Raw genomic sequence first — 19,719 nt, 5'->3', positions numbered from 1 at the left:
CTTTGATTCTTGTATTTTTCTAGCCCAACCCTCAAGTTGCAATTTATGAAAACACTGGATGAACAACGTATTCTTGGCAGATTTCCAGCCTTATTCCTTAATTGGGAAGAGAGGGAAAAAATCTAGGAACTGCTATTTGCCTCCTATACCCTAATTAAACTGTTGGGATCTGATGCAGCTCACAGTGAAGGCAAGGAAAAGACTTGCACGCACTTTAGATAGATGAGGTCTAATGTTCTTCTGGGACAAAACACTGAAGTGACATTAAATACACATTAATGAGCAGCAATGGAGTGAAAGTGAAGCAGCAATTGTTTTGTATTCTTAACATCTCAATTAAAAATTTAAAAGGAACATCTTCCTTCTTTTCTTTTTTTCTTTTTTCCCCCAATAAGCCTTATCAACATGAGGCTACTTAACACAAAACCCCTATGAGAAGTCAAAATGCTAGAAAATAAGATTTTTCTTTCTGAGATTCTTGACACCTGAAAAATCTAATTTGAGATAAGACTGCAATTGTCAAAATACTTTCCCAAACATCCAAAAATATACTTTCTTTTAAGAGGCAAGTATTTTAACATCTACCTTCTCAAACAGAACGCACTTTTCTGTATTACTTACCTTATGCAAAGATCAGCTAGTACAATATTCAAATTGTGCATTCAGGTTTTGTTCCCTTTCTGCTTCATGCTTCTGTCTAAATAAACTCCTTGTAATGTTGCTTAACTGCAGTAGGACCTGAGCAGCCTCCACTGTTTTGTATAGGCACTATTTGTTGCCTCAAATTACATCTTGCTGGCCCATAGTGTGAAACAAAAAGCAGCCTGGAGAATTACACGTGCATCAATTACCAAATTAGTTTTGGTGTGATTGTCATCTATTTAGTTTTAAACTCTTTGCAAATTTGCAGTGAGTAAGCATGGAGGAAAACAAGCCAGAAATGCTCTTCAGAATGTCTGTACACAGCCAAAAATAGTTTAAATTACAGTTAAAAACTAAAGTGACAGCAGTTTAACTGCACAGGAGCAGTTTCTTCTGTCATCTCATAAGTTATCTCCCTGACTTTACAGTATACAACCCTGGTATAATAATGCACTTATGAATGGCCTACTGTGTATTACATAGTCATAAATGTATAAATAACGGACTATCATTATGGATCGTGACAATGTACATATTGCACAGGATGAGCTCTCTGCTAACTCAAAGTCTGTACAGAATCTGGTGTACTCTCCCTGGCAAGCTCAATAAAACCTAGAGGCAAAGCTAAGCTAAAACCCCTTAAGATTTGTTACATCGCAATTGCTGAGTGTTTTGCCTCATTTAGGAAGAAGGGATTGCAGTTTATCACTCCTTATTTGTTCCGACTGCTGAAAGTGCAGCTCAGTCATATCCTACTGAAGGTGAGACCAATCCTCCCGAAGGCTTGATAGGTTAAAAGAAACCAACACAAGATCAAACTTTGATCTTGCTATGAATCACAAGCCTTCGTCAAAGTTGGCCAGCAAAACTTCTGTGCCATACAAACATTTCAAATGAGGACACTAACACATTCTGCAGCGGGAAAGCTTGGCAGAAGAGGGGTACCTAGGATGCCAGAATTTCTTTCCTCGTACTTCTGAACTTGCCTTTGATGGTATTTATGGGAATACTCAGACTTATGACCCAAACCAAGAAAGGATGCCTAAATCTCTTTCATCCCACTTAAGCACATTTTTAAGTACCTTCTGAAAGTGAGCCTGCATTGATAAGACCTGTACAAATGTCTGCAGCAACTCTTCGACTCAAGGCTGATGACTTAAGATAATATTCATCCAAAGGAAACCTGCTCTGAAGCCAGTTTATACTATAAACTGCCCACTGCGATGTGTTTTGCATTCTCATGAAACAGCTGGTCTTGGGATCTTGCAGGCTGTTGCACTAAGAGGACCCTTCTTGTGATGTCAAAGATTTTAGCTACAGATGGAAACCCTTCTCTTCCCCTTCTCCCCAAAACTTAACCCTTCCCCCACGAGAAAAATAACATCTTAATAGGCCAAAGCATGTTGCCCCTAAATTTAAGCGTACTGTTTTTTCAGCTCTTCTTTGCCTTTATGACAGATGGTACTTAGGAATTAAGGAAAAGGAAGCAAAGCATGCAGCAGAGGCTGAATTTCAGCATCTTTTTGATTTCATCGTTACCTCCTGAAGAAAGCTGCTTACTGCAGAACCTCACCAGGGCTGATGGAGAAGCTCACAAGGGACAGAAAGCCACCACTGTGTAAATAACCAGCACAAAATCTCAGTATAAAAGGGAAAACCCTTTCTCAAGGTCTTCTGAAGGAAATCTAAACGACAAAAACACTTGAGGCCGGGTCTGTGCACAAGGGTGGCTTTCAATAACCTAAACAAAGGAAAAATACCCCCCAACTTTCTAAATTCTTTAGGTTTGGTTGGAAAAGGCTTATTTCATCTCCACTTAAAATAAACTTCTCCCAGTCTTTGTTCATAATGGTGCTGTCTTTTGATGTGCCAACTTCATCTGTAACTGAGGTGAAATTCAGAATTTTCTTCTGACGCGGATCAGTGTCGATCAATCTTTGCATCCATGGTATGCCCAACAACCCCTAACACAGTGCTCAAATAGAGGAGAGGAATAATCTGATGCTGCCTGCAGAGGCAATGCTGGACTCTCATTTCCAGCTGGTGGTGATATGCTTTATAGAAGGTGCTGAGAATTTGGGGGTTATAAGTGAGGGGGTCGCAACACACGCTCCTGAACAAGCCTGCTAATGCTCTGCAAAAATAGTAGTGAAAAAAAACCCCAGCATCCTGAATGCTCGACTTTTACACAGTGCTAGTTGTTTCTAACATGGTGCAGAAGGCAGTGAAAGTTACTGGTCTTGTCAGAGCTCCATTCAAGGTGGGAAAATCTACCCGAGCTACTGACTAAACAGAGACTCCCTGCGGTGCAAGGGCTTCAAGCTGTATTTTAATATTTTTTCCTTCAGATCACTCCCTTTTGTATTTGCCTAGTTGTATATGAGAATTTTTGCATGATTGTGGCTGTGTGAGAGATATGCTAGAACAGCTGTTTGTGTGATCCACTGAACATGTTATGACTATTTTTCCACTGTCAATAAACACAAGAAAGAAGAGACATTCTTAGAAAGGCCGTGGGTTTTCCTTGCTCATGTAGCTTTGCCTATTCTTGTAGCAAGGTTTCTCTCCAGTTAAAGCCTCCAGTTGGTCCGTGTGTGAGAGGGAGGATGGGGGGGTCCGTAAGCTGCCAAACACCTGTATCTCCCAGTTCTTCGCACGAACAAAACCCCAAGTATGGAATCTGTGTGAAGAGAGATGGGAATAAAGGCAATGAGCAGGGATCGAGCTGTGCAAGAAGGGAGCTCCCCTAAGGGCTGAAGTCCTGCTGTGCTACTGAAGCATTTCACTGTCTTCTCTCTCTTTCCCTCTCCCCAAAGTCCATTTTCAAAAGATGATTGTAGGACTCAGGTGTGACAGCCAGATTTTGTGCACTGTTGTACGTGCAAAACACTGGGAAAGACAGATTATCCCATTGTAAGGTAGTTTAAATATGGGCCAGTTCAAACCAAAGATGTCCTGTTGGCTGACATGGTCCCAAACCCTGAAGGCCAGCACAGCTATGGAGGAGAAATATGGATGCTACTGTGGCTCAGGTGTCCTCAGATCAAGTATCAGCTATGAATATCCCAGTGAATGTCTGCAAGGCTGGCAGCGGACAATGCCATCTCCTTAGCCAGGGTGGGAGTAAAGCAATGAAGGCAGAAGACCCCATTATAATTTTCAGGGCTTTTCCCTGACCATTAAAAGCTCTTTAGAGTGAAATGAGAAGGGGAAGTGGTGTAGGGCAGAAGTGCCCTGTTAACTGTGGTTAGGATGTTTTCGGCACTGGAGGGCACTGTGGGAGTCTGTACAGCCCCGGTATCTACAAGCGTAAAGCAGAGTCACTGCAAGCCCGTTTGTAGGTGGGCATCTGATCCCACACTATCTGTTACAGAAGTGACATGTTAAGATAAGCCTCTTAAACCAATCTGCTCTACTCTCATGACTTCTGAAAAGGATGAAACTCAGTAACGGGCAGAATGATCAGATGGGAGGAACAAAGTGTCCTCTGCCTGGTTAAGCAGATTGCAAATTTCTTTTCTCTTTGTAAAGCCAGCGAGCTTTACTCCTTGCTGATGGTAATTACCTTTCGGACCATCTGTACAAAGTCCTTGGAGTTCTGCGGCGAGAGCCCTTGGAGCTGGCAGGTACAAGCCTCCAGGGAGGACGCGTGTGCCACTATCAGGATGTTATTTCCTGAAATAAAGTGAGAAACGCAGGCTGAGGAGGCGGATGAAGCCAGGTTTAGGGACTGGTGCCCAAGACCAAGCTAACCATTTAAAATGTTCAAAATGGCTTCAGTTTATCCTGTGACAACACATTAAACTACGTGTATATGGGGAAAAAGCATGGTTTCGTAACATATTTAGAGCATTTCTCAATTTTCAGGGTAATGGTTAACTCAGTGCTACTTAGTTTTAAAATGGTTTTCTGAAGAAAACAAGAATTCCAGTGAGATTTCAGCTTCTTGTGAAGCAAATACTTTTCTTTTACCCCCAAATTCATTCTGATTAAAACAAGCACTTTAATTTCAGTTGCTGGTTTTCCACAGCAATTGCTTTAGATTTCTATTTCCAAGATCCTTTACAACCAATGTCACACTGTGCTATCGAGGTTTGTGGGCAAACTATTAAAGTAAAAGGTTTAGAATGTAGAAACGGATCAGTTAAATGAAATTAGTGAAATCACCAGAACTTAGAAACATCTTATTCCTACATGGTGACTGAAAAATAGCTAGAGATTTTTTTATTTGAATATTGTGTTTGGAGAAATGTTCTACAGTCTTTATGGGTATATATTTCAGAAGAGCAGCTCAGATAGGGGATGGAAAATGCCCCATCTGATGCTGGTACCAGACAGCAGAGTGCAAATGGCTTATTTATTCCCTAGAGAAATAGATAGCTTGCATTGGGTAGAGATCCCTAAAATACTTCTGCTGCTAAAGTTTATGGACCTTTCTCGTGAGCTGAGCGTATCTCAACTCCTAATTCTGACACATACAGTTGAACCTGGAGTTCTCGATGTCTCTGGGAGAGGGCATGAGACACTCAGATATGGGGATTTATCTCCTTGAAGAGGGAAAGCCTGGTCGGGAATATCGGCATTCACGCCCCAGAGAGCCTGTCTTGTTTTTCACCCCTCCCTAGCACTTACCTTTGCCTTTACATTCACTGATGATGTCTTTTGTTACTTGGTAGCTTCTACTTATGTATGTATCATAAGATTCAGAAACCACTAACTTGCTGACAGGAATATGAGGTCTGTGAGCAGAAAAACAAGTATGGTAAATTGCGAAGAAGTGATAAAGTTTTAAGTGCAAGTTATGATTCATCTGAAAGTATCTGTTTCTTTAACTCTTCTACTTCCCCAAATCCCCAGAGCTACATCTTGTGTCAGGACGACTATGATGATTTTTAAACTTCAAGACTGAGATGTTTACCATTCCTGCATTAAGATACTTCAGTTAGCTGGGAAAAATGATAACTGCTTCCTCTAATGTGGACCAGTTAGTGCAGGCAGCATACGACATGCTGATTATACTTGTTACTTCTGCAATGGCATGCAGCAATAACAATGCCACTTTGCATATATTTAGGCATGTGTCCTTTGATTAGCAGATTTCAGGGCTCGCCCACCCACATAAAGTTAGTGAGTGGCAGGAGAACAAAATCTGTACCCAGCAGGAGTGGGTGAGCAGGAACGGACAGCGGGACGAGGACGGTGTCGACGCAGCTGCCTGCGGACAGGCGGGTCGGCTCTGCTGGCTGGGAGCTGTGCGGTCACAGCAGCGTGACAAGCCACCGCCCAAGCTGTCTTTGCCAGACTGAGGTCTGCACTGTGCTACCACGGCTTCCAGCTTAGAGGGTGGGCTGACAACATCTGTGTCTGTCTGCGGAGACCGGGCAGGTACAGGGAGAAACGTGGAGCGTGGAGAAGGCGGATGCTGGCTTTCTTCACTGCTCGTACTTTGATGGTGAAGGGCAGAGGCAAACTGCTGCTTTGGCCATCTGTAAAGCTGCATTGCTGGGAAATGCCTGGAATTAGCCGGCCTCCTCCCGGGCCAGGGCGTTTCAGTGAATTGCCTGGTGGGACTCTGGCCAGTTGTATCAGCTGGAGTAGGTTGATACAATGCACAGAGAAGCAATGGATAGGAAGCAGAAGGCTGTATTTTCGTGCCGCAGTGCAAAGGAAAAGACCTAACTTTTCCCTCCATCCAGTGATCTGATACATCTACAGGAATTACACTTGTGACAGGAGACAGAGAGCACCAGGAGGGTTGTGTCCCAGCTGACCACACAAGAGCAGGCTCTTTTCCTGTGCTCAGAACATTTGTTACGGTCTTCCCAGAAGGCATGCATTTGCTGAAGCAGAGACTCTCCTGTGGTCCAGCTGCTCTGCCGAGTGTTAACCATGTGATACCATTTCAGGGATAAATACAGTGCAAGAACTTCTATTTAGATATACCCTCAGAGTGTTGGAATTTTAGCTGCAGACCAAAAGGACACAACACAAGTTGTTTATGGTATAATTAGGTATAAAAAAAACCAGTTTTTTTTTCCTTTACATTTTCTTTCTTGTTTTTCTTTTTAATGTTTCAGCTGCTTATTCCACTTGAGGGTTCTTGAACACCTGGGTGCACTGGGACACTGGGAAACACCAGCGTTTCTGGTGATACCATAAACCACAAAAGCCCAGCCACAAAATATTTGTCACCAAGCCCATGTAGGTGGAACTCCTGTGTATGTATACTATGTGTGTATTATAAATGTTTTGGTTTTATCTGAGATTGCTCAGATGGTGATCAGGCTCACACTAGATAGAAAGGGCTAGTCTCTGCAAGAAGTCATAGTGATACAGATATTTCAGCAGGGAGGTGTGGTGGAGGACTGGAACCGTGTGACCTTTCTGGAGTTTCCTTCTTTGTGAGAGCTCTTTGAGTCGGGCTTGTATAAATGAATCATAAATCTGAGAGTAGGAAGCCCGAACAGATCATCTTGTCTATTCTTTGCCACATGACTGTTCCTGCTGGGTTTTATTTAGCCTTTTGCTCTGCAGCTTACAGTAAAAAGCATTTGTGTGTTAGGCTGGGGGGCACCATGGCTGGGATGCTTCACTGGGGAGTCAGAAGAGTCTTGAGTTTCCCTCCAGACTCAGGCTGCAGGTTGCTCCCAGCAGCCCCGCGGTGTTTGTTGGCAATGATATTGGGAACGCAGAGGTACGGCCATGTGGCTGGATAAAAGAAAAGCAGCAGAGGCTGGCAGCAAGTGCATGAGTTCAGGATATGGAGCCTAACCAGGCACCAGGACTAATCTGTGCAGCCACAGGGGTGGCTGGCAAAAATGCCGAGCTCTGGGAAGGTCAGCTCTGCGCTTTTGGAGCAGCTCTGTCAGGGACCCTGAAAGCTGAGCAAATTATCTTTGTGTTTCCCTTTTCTGCAAAGTGGGAGGAAGGATCAGTGGTGCTTATCCATTTGCCATTCAAATGTTTTTTTAACCAAACGTTTGCTTTGTTTGCTTTCACCAACTGTTTTTGCGTTGAATACCATGAAAACCTGAGTCAGAAACCTGCAATTTTGCCCACTAAAAACATTTCAGATGTAATTGCTGAGAAGTGATAAATGCTTAGGGTTTAGCTTTTTGATAGAAAACCTCTGAATTCTGATGCCACAGGAGACCCTGAATTCCTGACAGATGTAAACGTGTTCCCCAGAGTGTTGCAAAATTTACAATTAAGATCCATCACCATATCAATCGTAATAGAAAGACAGACAAGCTTTTTCCTCTGAGGAACGGAAGGGCAGGTGTGAATGAGCCCAGGATCTGGTTCAGTCTATGAACACGATGGTCAGGGAACTGAGTCAGCAAAACTAGTTCTGTTAGCTGAGCCCAAATTCCTCTAAGTTTTAGGAAACGGGTTAAAACAAACAAAAATACTTTGAGGGTTTCCTGGACACCTGAAAGATGCCCAGGACAGAAGGAATACTGGAAAGAGGACTTCCATGATCAGCAATACAGCTGGACCTTACCAGTGATCTGGGAAATTTGGTTTATAATAAGCCATTCTCAGGTCATGTTCAACACAGCAGCCTCGAGCCTGCTCTAAGTTTATTCTGGGAGCCTCAGCAGCTCTTTCTTAAGTCACTGCAGAATGTTACTCTTCAAAAACAAAGCCAAAAAGCAATGCAAGACCCTCTCACCCCCCTTTCTGCTACCTGTAGGTTGTATCAACGCTTAGAGTAGCTGCAGCTAAATCCACGGGGGGTATCCAGGCAGGTAATGTGTTCCCAGAGACCCACTTGGTCCATTCAAACAAGCCTGGCTCTATTCGAATTTTCAGGTTGTTCTCTTGTTGCATACCTGGAAGAGGGAGAAAGGATATCAGTGAAAGCAGCTGGGGAGGAAGGCAGCAAGACTTTGCAGCTTTAATACTTCAGTTTGATTGTAAATTTTTTTTTTTTTCTCTAAGCAGTCAGTTGATTAATAGTAGGTATGAAAGATAAAGTATTTAATATATGTACTTGGCATATGATATGCCAGGGATGTAAACCTTTGGCCGGCAGCTACATGCAATATACTGAACCTAGGCGTGACTGTATTTTGGAGCTGTTTTCCGACTGTTTCCAATGCCAAGGCATCTCATGCCTCTATCACTATTTCCCTTCCCAGTTTCTGCAGTAAATTATTCTTACTGGGGGTAGCAAGTTTGTTGGTGGGAGCAATTGCTGTGGGAGCACGCAGGAACGAGCAGCTGCAGGAGCATGAGCAGGCAAGGGCGCAGGGCATGCTGAGCTGGATGTGTCCACCCATCCTGAATGCACCTCTGGCTTCTGCAGGGCGGGGAATAAACCCAACCCTGACCGGAGCTGGTATTAGGGCCAGCACACCGCTTGCTTAAGCATTTGTCACACTATGCAATTAGAAAACGGCTCCTTACGGACATTGTTGCGCTAGTGGGAAGTAAACTCCCACGGAAATAATCCTCACCCCAAATTACCATTTACTTGGGTCTCCCATGCCAGGCTCCCTTTTATCTGGTTGGGAGTGTTTTTCCCAGAAAGTAAGGAGAATGCAGTCTTTCCTGCTCATTGGGTTCTTACCTTTCAGGATATTGTGTGCTGTCTGTACACACCGTAGGGATGGAGAACTGTAGATGTAGTCTACAATGGTATTAGTTTCTAGCAAGGCTTCACCTGCAAGCAAGTTTCAACACCCGTGAATAAAACCAGACAAATGGCATTGTAACAGCAACAGCAGCGTGCAGTGTATCTGCCACCCAGCAAGGAGCTAAAGCAGCTTCCCAGCTGCACTGCTTGTGTTTTGGGAAATACGTGTACCCATCGTATTTTATTTCAGTGGTGTGTTGGGCACTGTGATGTGCACAGCTGGGGAACCAGGATACATTTTTCTGTGTGTGTTGCTCCACGTGCATCTAGGTACTTAACCAGTATGCAAAGAAATCACAGCAGCTTTTGCTTAGTTTCTGCTTCTCTTAGATTTAGCCAAAAAGCAAACAGTGTGCTGAGAAAAATTGTAGAGAGCTTGAATTTAATTTCATTTCATTTATAAGCCGTAAATCAGAATGATTCAACTTAACTCAAAACCAACTTAATTCAATTGGCTCGATTCTTTGCTAGTATAAATTACCATTTCATTACACAGGTGGAAGATCACAGAAAATGAGATAAGAATCAACTCCACTATTAGGGTTATTAATATTCTTGCAATGCCTAAGGGAACCAAATGAGAACAGGAATCTGCGCAGCATTGCACAGACTTGCAGTAAGAGAGAGTTATATTTTTGTTATATTTGAAGAGGCAGGACAAAGAAGTGGGAGCAAGAAGAGGTTATTAACCTTGACTTCGTATGTTTAATGATGGCTGTAACCATGTCAAACCGATCTATAAATCTCTTGAGAGAAGTGGGGTAATTTAGAAGGAGCGGCACATCTAACAGCCCTCCGTCACAGGGAAGCTGCTTGTTTGCTTTAGTCGTCAGAGGAATTACGGCTCCGGCAATCGTCAAGGTCGAGTCTGTGCCGCTGCAGCGGGGAGCGGTTGCCTGCAGATGGCTGGCATGCCGCAGCCGCGCTGGCAGGTTGATGGCGTCTGGGTCACGTATGCAGTTGCATACTCGGACCCATTTAATGATACCAGCAAGGTGTGCTGTGATTGCTCCCAGATTCGCCTTCTGTTATGTGCATATTGTGAACCCTGATGCCATGTGGCCGGGAGTCTCAGCATCCTGCTGTTGTACAGTGATTTGTTTTTGTTTAAAAAGCAAGTATAATTTTAGCTGCCCTAGTTTGAATGTGACCAACACAAAGTACTCTAAAGGATTTGAATTTGAGAAAATGCTAAGTACTGCTCTCTGAAGCTCATGTCTTTAAGGGGCTGGTCTCCCCTAATCACAATGCTCAATATGTGCTCTTTGACTACCAAATAATTTTCTGTCTCTACACAAACCAACAGGCTCAGAAGTCAGGGACAAGGATGGGGGGGTGGGAGAACACTGGAAATAATTTGGACTGTGTTTTCGCTGCATAAACATAAAGCCAGACAGGCTGATAAAAGTATATTGGTGTAGCAAACTGCAGGTCAAAATTTAAGATTGTCAAAGTCAAGGAAAAAGCATATTTTGCATGAGGTTACCATCACACTGCTGCATTTCTCACCAACATTGGTAATAACAGCGTCTTCCAGTGTGGCACGTTTACAGGGTGGTAGTGAATGCTCTGCGACCTCACAGCTGATGGCTCTGATTTCATACCATGTCCTAGATTTTGTGCTTTGCCTTTTCTTCAGCTGCAGCAGCTGAAGGAGACAAGGTTTCCTTTGAAAGAGGGGGCTTGCTGGGGAAGGTGAAGGGACTTTGCAAAGGTTCTTGAAACGTCTAAATCCCCTTAGTTCAGAGCACCCAATTCATTTTTTTCTGCCTTGCACTTTCTCTTTCTCTGGCTGGGTGTGTGGGAGGAAGATAGCAAAGCTTCCTGGGCAAGCTCTTGTCTGCTGAGGACAACTTACCAACAAGCCTTGCCTGCGTACAGCCCAGCACGGTGATTGGCGCGTCTTTTTCATAATCCCTGAAACCGCCGCTTCTTTGAGGTAAGCTGTGAGGCATATTCAGGTTACTACGCATATACCTTCCTGTGAGGGAAAGGTTAGAAGCAGTTGCTGGAATTATTTGATCAGAGAGAGGCAGAGAGCATCATGCCTGTTTCTACCCTCTTTCACCACAATGTCCGCACCTTGCAGGTGCTGCCTAGACCTGGCTGTCGAGCAGTTCTTCCCATGTAAAACTGACAGGAATCTGACAAAATTAAGTATCAGTTCAAAATCAGCAGAGAATGTTGCTAATGTTTTTAAAGTTATCTTTAGGACAGATTTAATGCCCCAACGGAAAATAATTTTCATCCCACAACAAATGAAACCTCAAATGTTACACTTTTACAGGAGGCTAAAATGCCAGAGCTCTTCAAACATAATTTAGACAGAAGGTAGTTGTAAAATCATCCTTTTTCCCAACGATTTCGACTACAAGATATTGGCATTTTTTGAATAGAAAAAAGACTTTTGATAAATTTAAATAAAATCAGCTCTAATGCTAACAGAGTCTGCAGTTACAGTCTGTTAACTATAGTCTGAAACTCAAGCATATTACTGGGTTGCAAACTCCAATTTATGCCCCAAAAGGCACTCTGAACTGTACCTGGAGTGGTGTTACTTTCATTTAGGCCTGGGAGCCAGCTGTGCAAAAGGTTTTCCTGATGGTAGTAGATGTTTGCACTGGACACTGACTACTAACATCATGACTTCATTTCCAAATGAAAATGCTCTTTGGCAATGCTACTTTAATGTAATCTTTCCTGCAATAGTTTCCCAAATATTAGCAAATGTATTATTTACTCCCTGGCTTGTGTTTCTGCTTCTGACTGCAGCCCTACCGTCACAGAGCTCTGCACTGAGGTGCCCTGCCACTCGTAACTGCTCAAAGCAATGTTTTGTGTTAGGAAACCACAGCTTCCATCTAAGCTTTGCCCCAGGCAGTGGCCACTCTTCTTCCTTCATCTAAACCTAGAGCCTGAGAGACCCATGGGAGCTGACTCACCTTTGGCATCAAAACACTGTGACAACCAGTACTTCCCAAAAACGACATCCATCCTTTCCCCATGTCTGCAGACAAACAGGCAGCGTTTCTGAGGCCCTGGCTGGCTGGTTATTCTCAGGGGCTGGAAGAAAAATTACAGGATGTTTGACCTTCATGAAAGTGCACGGGTTTTTCTGAGATCTGATTTACGAACGGGAGTCAGGACCAGGCACTTCTTACCCTAATGCAAATGCAGGTACAGGAAACTCTTCTGAAGTTGGTAGATTTATGCTGGTATAAAACTGCTAAAGTGAGCAGAGAATGGGGCCCTGCCGCCCCATGCTAAGAGCAGATTTGGGGACAGCAATGTCTGTGCCTGTGGTTAATCGTGTCATTCAAAAGCTTGTAGAGAACTTCTGATGCAGACAGTGAAAGGAGACCGAAGGATAAGTTGTTGGGGAAAACCCAGTTGCTGGCAACTTGCCACTAAAACTGTGTGTGACTTATATATGTGTGTGGGTCCCTACCTGCACGTTCTGGCAGATGATAGTGAGTGGCCCCGCGTCCCCGGGTCCTTGGTCTTCCTGCTGTCTTCTTTCCAGAGCTCCGTCAGTGAAGGCTTGAAGGGATGGGGAAGATGTAGTATTCAGAATTGAGTAGGACCTGCCAAAAATAGAAAGATGTTGGCTTTGGGAATGCTTTGGACTTCGTGCACTCCGGCTGCAGTAAGGACATTTCTGTAGTCTTCAGGAACTGATGATAATTACTGTTGTCATGTTATTACATTATTATTGTATTTTAGTGCTGCCTAGCGAGCACCTTGCTAGGTGAATGTACACACATGAAGAGACAAATCCCATCTCAACAGGCTTTCTGTCTCCTTAGAAACAGTTTCACAGAACAACAGTTCCCAAACTTTAGTCTGCGAGGCTCTGTCAGCCCTCAAATATTCTCATGGAAAATGCCAAGACCTTCCTCACAGCCACAGGATGCTCACTAACATCATCTGGGAACCAGCTGCACATTACTTACCATGGTCTTGTGGGCCAAAGTTTGGAAACTAATGGCTACAGCGAGTTTTCACTCACCTTTGTGGCATCAGCTATTGCTTCAGTAGAAAGCTGGAGCGCAGCCCTGCCTCTCATGCTGGGCAGTTTTCAGGGTTCCTGTGCACAAAATAGCTTGTATCCCCCTGTGGGACATGGCACACTCACTCTGGGTTGTTGTTTCTACATTTTTCAGTACTGTCTATTCCGTTTCCCATCTACAGTGGGAATTTATTCTCACCAATGCTTCCTGTTAAGTGTAGCCAAAGGGATATAATAGATCCCATTCTCCCTCAAGGGGCTTATTTAATGATGGTCCCTCTGTATAAAGCTCTCACGGCCAGACGTTCAAGGACTTTGACTAAGACCCTTGGGAGTAAACTCTGATAGGCAATTACAGGAGCTGCAGTGACCCTCTGCTGATTCGGTTATGTTGTATGGGTTACGTTTGCTTAGTCATTAAAAAAAAACCCATTGTCAATTAATCTAGATGGTCATTTACTTTGACAGAAATAGTTGCCTTTGCTTGCACTTTTCAGTGCCTTAAATATGTCAGAAGTTGCTTCCTGACTAGCACCTAGTTAGGATAAAATCTCAGAGGGGTTTCATAGCTGTTAAAATAATACCAAGTGCCTCTACCAGTGGAACAAAAATAGGTCATCTGCATTTTCGTAAAGAACTGATCTTCTGTGAGATCATATGATTTGTACCAGTTTAAAGAAGAAAAAAATACCATACTGTTGGTCCTGATGTTGGTCCCTTATCTGGTGGAATTCGGGTACAAGGATGAGACTGAGCTACTGTCTTATTCGGTCAGGTGAAGATGCCATGCAGAAAAGTGCTGGCAGGGAAGGGGAGCGGGAGGTGGGAACCAGCCGTGCCGGGGACAGCACTGCTGATCCCCATCCCCATCAAGGCAGCGTGAGGCAGCAGCCTTGCAGCAGCCATCATGGGCACAGCCCTCTAGCAGCAGATAACCTCTCCTCTCCTACTCTTACTCTTTCAGACCTGACCTTCTAGGTTTACAGATTCTTATAACTGTATTTATTTTATTCATGGTGAGTTCTCAACAAGGTCTGGGCTTGCTCCAAGGAACCGTTCCTCCCTGAGGAGCTCACCGCCCAACTGGAGATAGAGCATCAGAGGTCAGGGCAGCAAATACCTCTGGTACGACTCTGAGGTGCAACAGGGGTGGTGGATTTTGAAAAGGAGTTAAATGTAGGCAGGAGAGTTTTGTGGGTAAGCCGAGGGAAATATTACTGGGTGCTGCGGTGAGAAATCATGTCTAACCCTCCTCCTCAGAATATATGCGTGTGATATATTGCAGGCAGAAGTATACTCGGACCACACTTCCAGCTGGCAGGATAAGGCCAACTCTGATCCAAAAGCTGCCCGAGTGCATTAGTGTGTGCCAAGCCCAGGGCGGCTAAGCCCTGAGCAGGGAGCATGAACGGACATTTATCACTGTATTAAGTGGAGGTTGGTGTGCGGGTGCAGCTAGCACAGATACATCCTCACTGACCTGAAAACTTGAATATCTCAATATGAGAAGAATCTGAATTTCTTAGGTAGGCCCCATCTCTGTTGCTGTACAAAGTGGATCTTGAGCCTGAGTTTTCTGTCTTTACTTCAGTGGTGCATCTTCCAACCCCTCATCCTATCTCAGACCTTTTCTGCTTTGCCCATATGACAGTCTTTTAAGGACACTGGCCTGGAGAATACTAAGGATTTGTTTGGTTACCCCTCTTCCGTTTACCCCCAGGAACTGCTGCACAATTTCTGAGACTTCCTTTCTCTCTAAGCCCGTATTAAAAGGCCACGGACTGTACTATCTATTTATAAATGCTAGGATTCGCTATGAATAATGAGGAGGCAAAGGCATACTATCTTGCTGTGTCTGGAGGAGAGCCACCAGCCTGACTTCAGTGGTATCTCCTTGATGTCGCTGGAAAACAGAAACCGCTGAAGCTGTTTCAGCTTAGTCATCTTCTAAGCATAGGTCATTGTTTGGAAGCTTTTCCCAAAGGCTTGTGGTTCCTCTGCTTGGCAAACAGAGACTGAAGGCAGACAACAACATCTCCTGTCTTCTGGATGATGCCTTGCCTTCACTGCTCTATCAGTAATACTGCTGCGTCCCTGCAGGCAATGTCCTCCCAGTCAGGAAAGGCCCCTTGAAGAATGGAGATGCTGCAGCAGAGGATGGAGAAAGGGTCTCTGTCATAGAATAACCGCACTAGTCCTCAGCTCTGTGTAGGAAAAGACTCCTCTGCCACATCACTCATCATTATCTAGAGGAGAGGGATCCCTGGGGAAAATGAACCAACCATTGTTGCAGAACGGGAGGAAGACAGAGTGGAAAAAAACCTACTGAGGCCCAAATATAGCTTGAAAAATTAGGGCTGTTTTTCCTCCCCCTGCTACTTGTGCCAAGTCTGATTTCTCAGGCTTATTAAAGGGGCAAAGAATAGCTTTGGCATCTCCCGGGGAGCTGAAATAGACTGCTGTGTAATATCTACAGCGCTTCTATCCATTTTGGGGTAGAGGAGGTGACTATTTCTGGCTTTGCTGGTAATGGAAAAGCAGTGCAAGGAACCATCACAAGTTTTAGCTTTTGGGTGATGCTGGGTCCACAAAGATAGCACACTTACTTCTGCCACATGCCTTTACATGCATATGCGGAGAGCCCCATGGTCTTGAGTGCTTGGTTTTTGTGGCTTCTGTGGGGCAAGTAAATTCTTGCATCTTCACTGGGCTTCCCAGTTCCTCTGGGCTCTGTGTGCTGAGGGTGGAGAATTTCTTCTTTTGACTTGGTAGCCCACTAATTTTCAGGCACGAAAGGCAAGTTAGAAAATACCCTGCAAGCAGTTTACTGGGGAGCTTTTAAGGTAGATATACATATATATCTTTAATACTGGATCTGTAGTTTGGATTCATTCAAGCAGTTTCAGCTCACCAGTAGCTTCTGCTGCTACCAGGAGAGAATTTCCACCTTGATACCATACAGGGGAAGAAGTATTTTGTTTTTAACATAACTATGGCCAGGTCCCCTCCTAGGATCAGTGAGAACAGATCTCCTGACATTGATACAAACACGGCCGGTTCCTCCCCAAAGAAGAGTCCAGTGCTTGTTTCAGAAAGGTTATTTTTCACTCGAGTACCCTTACTGAGGGGATGGCAAGATTGGGTTACACAGACTTAGGATCTGGGTTGCGTTGTGTGGGATGCTGAAGCAATTTGTCTTCAATTATTTTCCAATCTATAGCACTGATCAGAGACTGAATGTTTTGCCTCACTGTCCCCAGTAGGTCCAGTCCTTGGCATGAGAAGAAATCATGCAGGGATGTGCCACGGCCAGCAAACAAATGTAGTTTAGGTGTACAGAAAATCCTTGGGGTTTGCAGAAGTGATACCATTCCTATTTTTAGTAGACAGGGAAAGGATTCGGACCTGGAGTCTCTCAAGACACAACCTGGTTTCATGGGTAGTAACTCTGCCCCGAAGGCAAAGCCTGTTCTCCCTTATTAAATAGATCATCAGTCTTGTCTTAGTGTGGCAGCCTGTTGGTCTGCAGCTGAGGTACAGACCTTACTATAGGGCAGGGACATCTTTTTATTTTATGTTTGTACAGTGCTAGCCAGGAAGGTCTGTGTGCCGGGCAGAGGTCTTGAGGCACTCTTTGGATATTAGCCATAAACCCCGTGTCCTGCAAAGGCCACAGTTCAGCTTCTGCCTCACTTGAGCAGTGCCACAGGGAAACCTTTTTCAGGTGAAATGTGCAGGAACTAGCAATCTAATTTTGCTGTATTAAAAATTCGATCAAATATCCCAGAATAGCATTTTGCTTGTCATATCTCTTGCGTGGTATAGCCAGGGTGCTGCAGCCCAGTGTGAGCTGTATTTTCATGATGATCTCAATAATGCGTGATTTTCACTTGAAGAATGCAGTCTCTTGTGACTAGGAGGGAAAGCTCCATGGCTGTTATTTCTTTCTTCCTCTGCAGGGATGAAACAGGACGTGGCTGTGTACACAGAGGCAGTACAAACCAGCCCCCAGGATCATAGCATTGCTGACCAACAGCAGCCTTGGTCCCAACACCGTGAGCTGGGTCCCACCTCCTGCACCGCGGCAGTTCTCCCGCAGTCCCGGTGAGTACTGCCATGCTTACTTTCATGTCTATGAAATGAAGGTATCTGTGCACCGTTCTTCTCTTACCACAAGGATTCTACCGTGAATACCATGGCCTAGACGGCAGTGGGGCTTAGGTTGTCCTTGGCTTGCTATATTGTTTTGACCAAATGACATTCTGTAACCTAATATTCCCTGCGGGAAGCCGTTGTGTAAAATGAGACTGTTTCCGGGTATGTAATATGTAATAATGTTTTTGATAAATGCTCCATATTGCATGCTCCAATTCATGATTTATAGTCTTTAGCGGTAATCAGGGAAGGGGCATTTCCTTTCTTTGCTTGTCTGGAGGCAGAGATGCTGGAGTTACAACACATTTGGCTTTCCTTTTAGTTGCTGCTGCAATAGTAATTCTTTCCCATGCTAGTCTCTAGGCCTCAAAACCCTTCTAGGCACTGTAAGAAAAAAACCCAGAATCCACTAGAGCAGGCTGCTGCAGTGTATATAGACCTGAGACCATTTTGGCTGGCAAATTTTAGGGGAGGAGAGGATGGTCTGGCTGGTTTGCACATTGGAGGGTCTGGATTAAGTCCTGTCTTCATGCAAACACTCTGATTGACTTGCCCACATGTCTTGATTTTAATTTCTTTAAGCCCTGGTTACTGGAGGTAACCAGGAGGTTTTCTTCCTCGTAATGAAAGATGAGTTGGAGTTTGATGGTGACAGACTCGTTATAGATAGGTTTGTTCTGTTTGGCTAACATATGGATGAAAGCCCTTTATTAGTGGTGTGCATTCCTCAGAGGGCAGGTAAGAAAAGAATAGATGGTTTTGACAAGAGGGGTAAAAGAGTGATCTTTTGCTATGCTTGTCCCTGCCTGATGGACTTTGGGGTTGGGGAGAACTCAGGGCTAAGCCAGTGCTGGTTTACAGAAGGGCAGTGGTCAGTGGCAGTCACATCTGGAAGCCAGCCTGCAAGCTATGATTGCCCTGTGCCTGCTCTCCGTCTGTCATTCACCATGTTGCATGTGTTAAGCCTGAAAAGTCACAGACAAAGAAAAAGACTGCTTGCCCTTTTTGCTCTTTTGTTTCCTGTGTTTTGCTTGATATAAGGAGGAGTTGGATCAGGTTCTAAGTGCCAAGTTAGGTCAGTTCCTCTGGCTGTCCTGTGCTGACATGGGTTACCGAATGCTTTCCCCGAATGCTCAGAGATCCTCCCCACAGGTCATGTTTGCCCACTGAAATTTGAAATATGAACTGTCTGTGTTTTGTTCTGTATCTCCATCCCTTCCCTTTGTAACTAACCTGCTCGCTGGTGTGACCGTAATCAAACTTCTGTACCTGCATGGTGCTTCTGTACCTGCAGGAACGTGCCTCTCCCCTCTCCTTGTCCTCTTGTGCACTTACATACAAACTACTCCCTATGCTCCAGATTTGTCAAAGGTGTTTGATGCTTAGAGATGCAGACAGCCTTACAGAAGTGCCCAGACCCACCCCTCAAGCTCTAGTTTTTTACTGCTGTTTAACTAATTCCCATCAAAATGAAGAGGCATGAGGTATAACCTTATTCAAATCATAAGGTCTGCATTCTCATTGAAGCCAACAGCAGGCAGGCAACTAACTGCTTCTGAACATTTTGCTAAGTATCTTAAGAAACATTGCTGATCCCAAGTCCTTTTCCCTGAGGAATTATACACAGCAGCTCTCGCTTCCCAAATTAATGCTCAAATTTAAACCTTCCTTATCCTAGTCCCACCATAGAGGTGTCTACACAGCAGTGGCTCTACGGCAGCCATCTGCTCCGGCTCCATTAACCAGCAGCAGCAATCCTATGAGTAATAGTTGCTGTAACATCTTAGCTAAATAAATCACATCGTCCTCTAACCCCATGCACAGGGATAGCATCTGCTCTTCCTTTGCTTATGAGATGGGGCTTTGTGTGCCAGTATGTTTCCCCCAAGCGACCTTCTCAGCAGCCCTGGGAGACTCTTCACTTACCCAGGTGAAATCCCAGCTGCTGAGCCCCGTTTTTACAGCAACAGAAACTGGACTGAGCAGCTTTACCTACCCATGAAACACCCAGGTCCCACATTCATCCGCCTTCGTGATGTAATTTTCAGGCAGTAGCCCAGAACAGCCAGTTGCAAGGGAAATGCCATAAATCCAGCCCTCACTTGTACTGGTTTGTTCCACTGGGGACATGAAAATAAAATCCCCTGGGACCAGCTCCAGTTCATCATCATTCTGGGGGGTGTAAGGATAGATCACTTGCAGAGTCTGGGGGAGAAACAGAAGCACAAATGAATGAAAGGATTGTTAACGGAAGGGAACCTTTAGCAGAGTG

General features: G+C 44.5%; 1 protein-coding gene across 2 annotated transcripts in view; it reads right to left on the bottom strand.

Annotated features, from left to right (window-relative positions):
- Positions 1-361: 361 nt before the first annotated feature.
- Positions 362-19,719, bottom strand: part of UBASH3B (ubiquitin associated and SH3 domain containing B) — a 74,268-nt gene continuing 54,910 nt past the window's right edge. For both annotated transcript variants that reach the window (XM_075172966.1, XM_075172967.1), the window contains exons 6-14: positions 19,444-19,652; positions 12,732-12,867; positions 12,226-12,346; positions 11,142-11,264; positions 9,218-9,310; positions 8,333-8,477; positions 5,275-5,381; positions 4,208-4,317; positions 362-3,322 (exon numbers count right to left, since the gene is read on the bottom strand). In XM_075172966.1, the coding sequence (XP_075029067.1) occupies positions 3,185-3,322; positions 4,208-4,317; positions 5,275-5,381; positions 8,333-8,477; positions 9,218-9,310; positions 11,142-11,264; positions 12,226-12,346; positions 12,732-12,867; positions 19,444-19,652 (1,182 nt within the window). In that variant the 3' untranslated portion in view covers positions 362-3,184. The remainder of the gene's footprint in view (positions 3,323-4,207; positions 4,318-5,274; positions 5,382-8,332; positions 8,478-9,217; positions 9,311-11,141; positions 11,265-12,225; positions 12,347-12,731; positions 12,868-19,443; positions 19,653-19,719) is intronic.

This window comes from Calonectris borealis, chromosome 24 (genome assembly GCF_964195595.1).
Source record: "Calonectris borealis chromosome 24, bCalBor7.hap1.2, whole genome shotgun sequence".
Lineage (NCBI taxonomy): Eukaryota > Metazoa > Chordata > Aves > Procellariiformes > Procellariidae > Calonectris > Calonectris borealis.
This window is presented reverse-complemented; position numbering and strand designations above follow the sequence as displayed.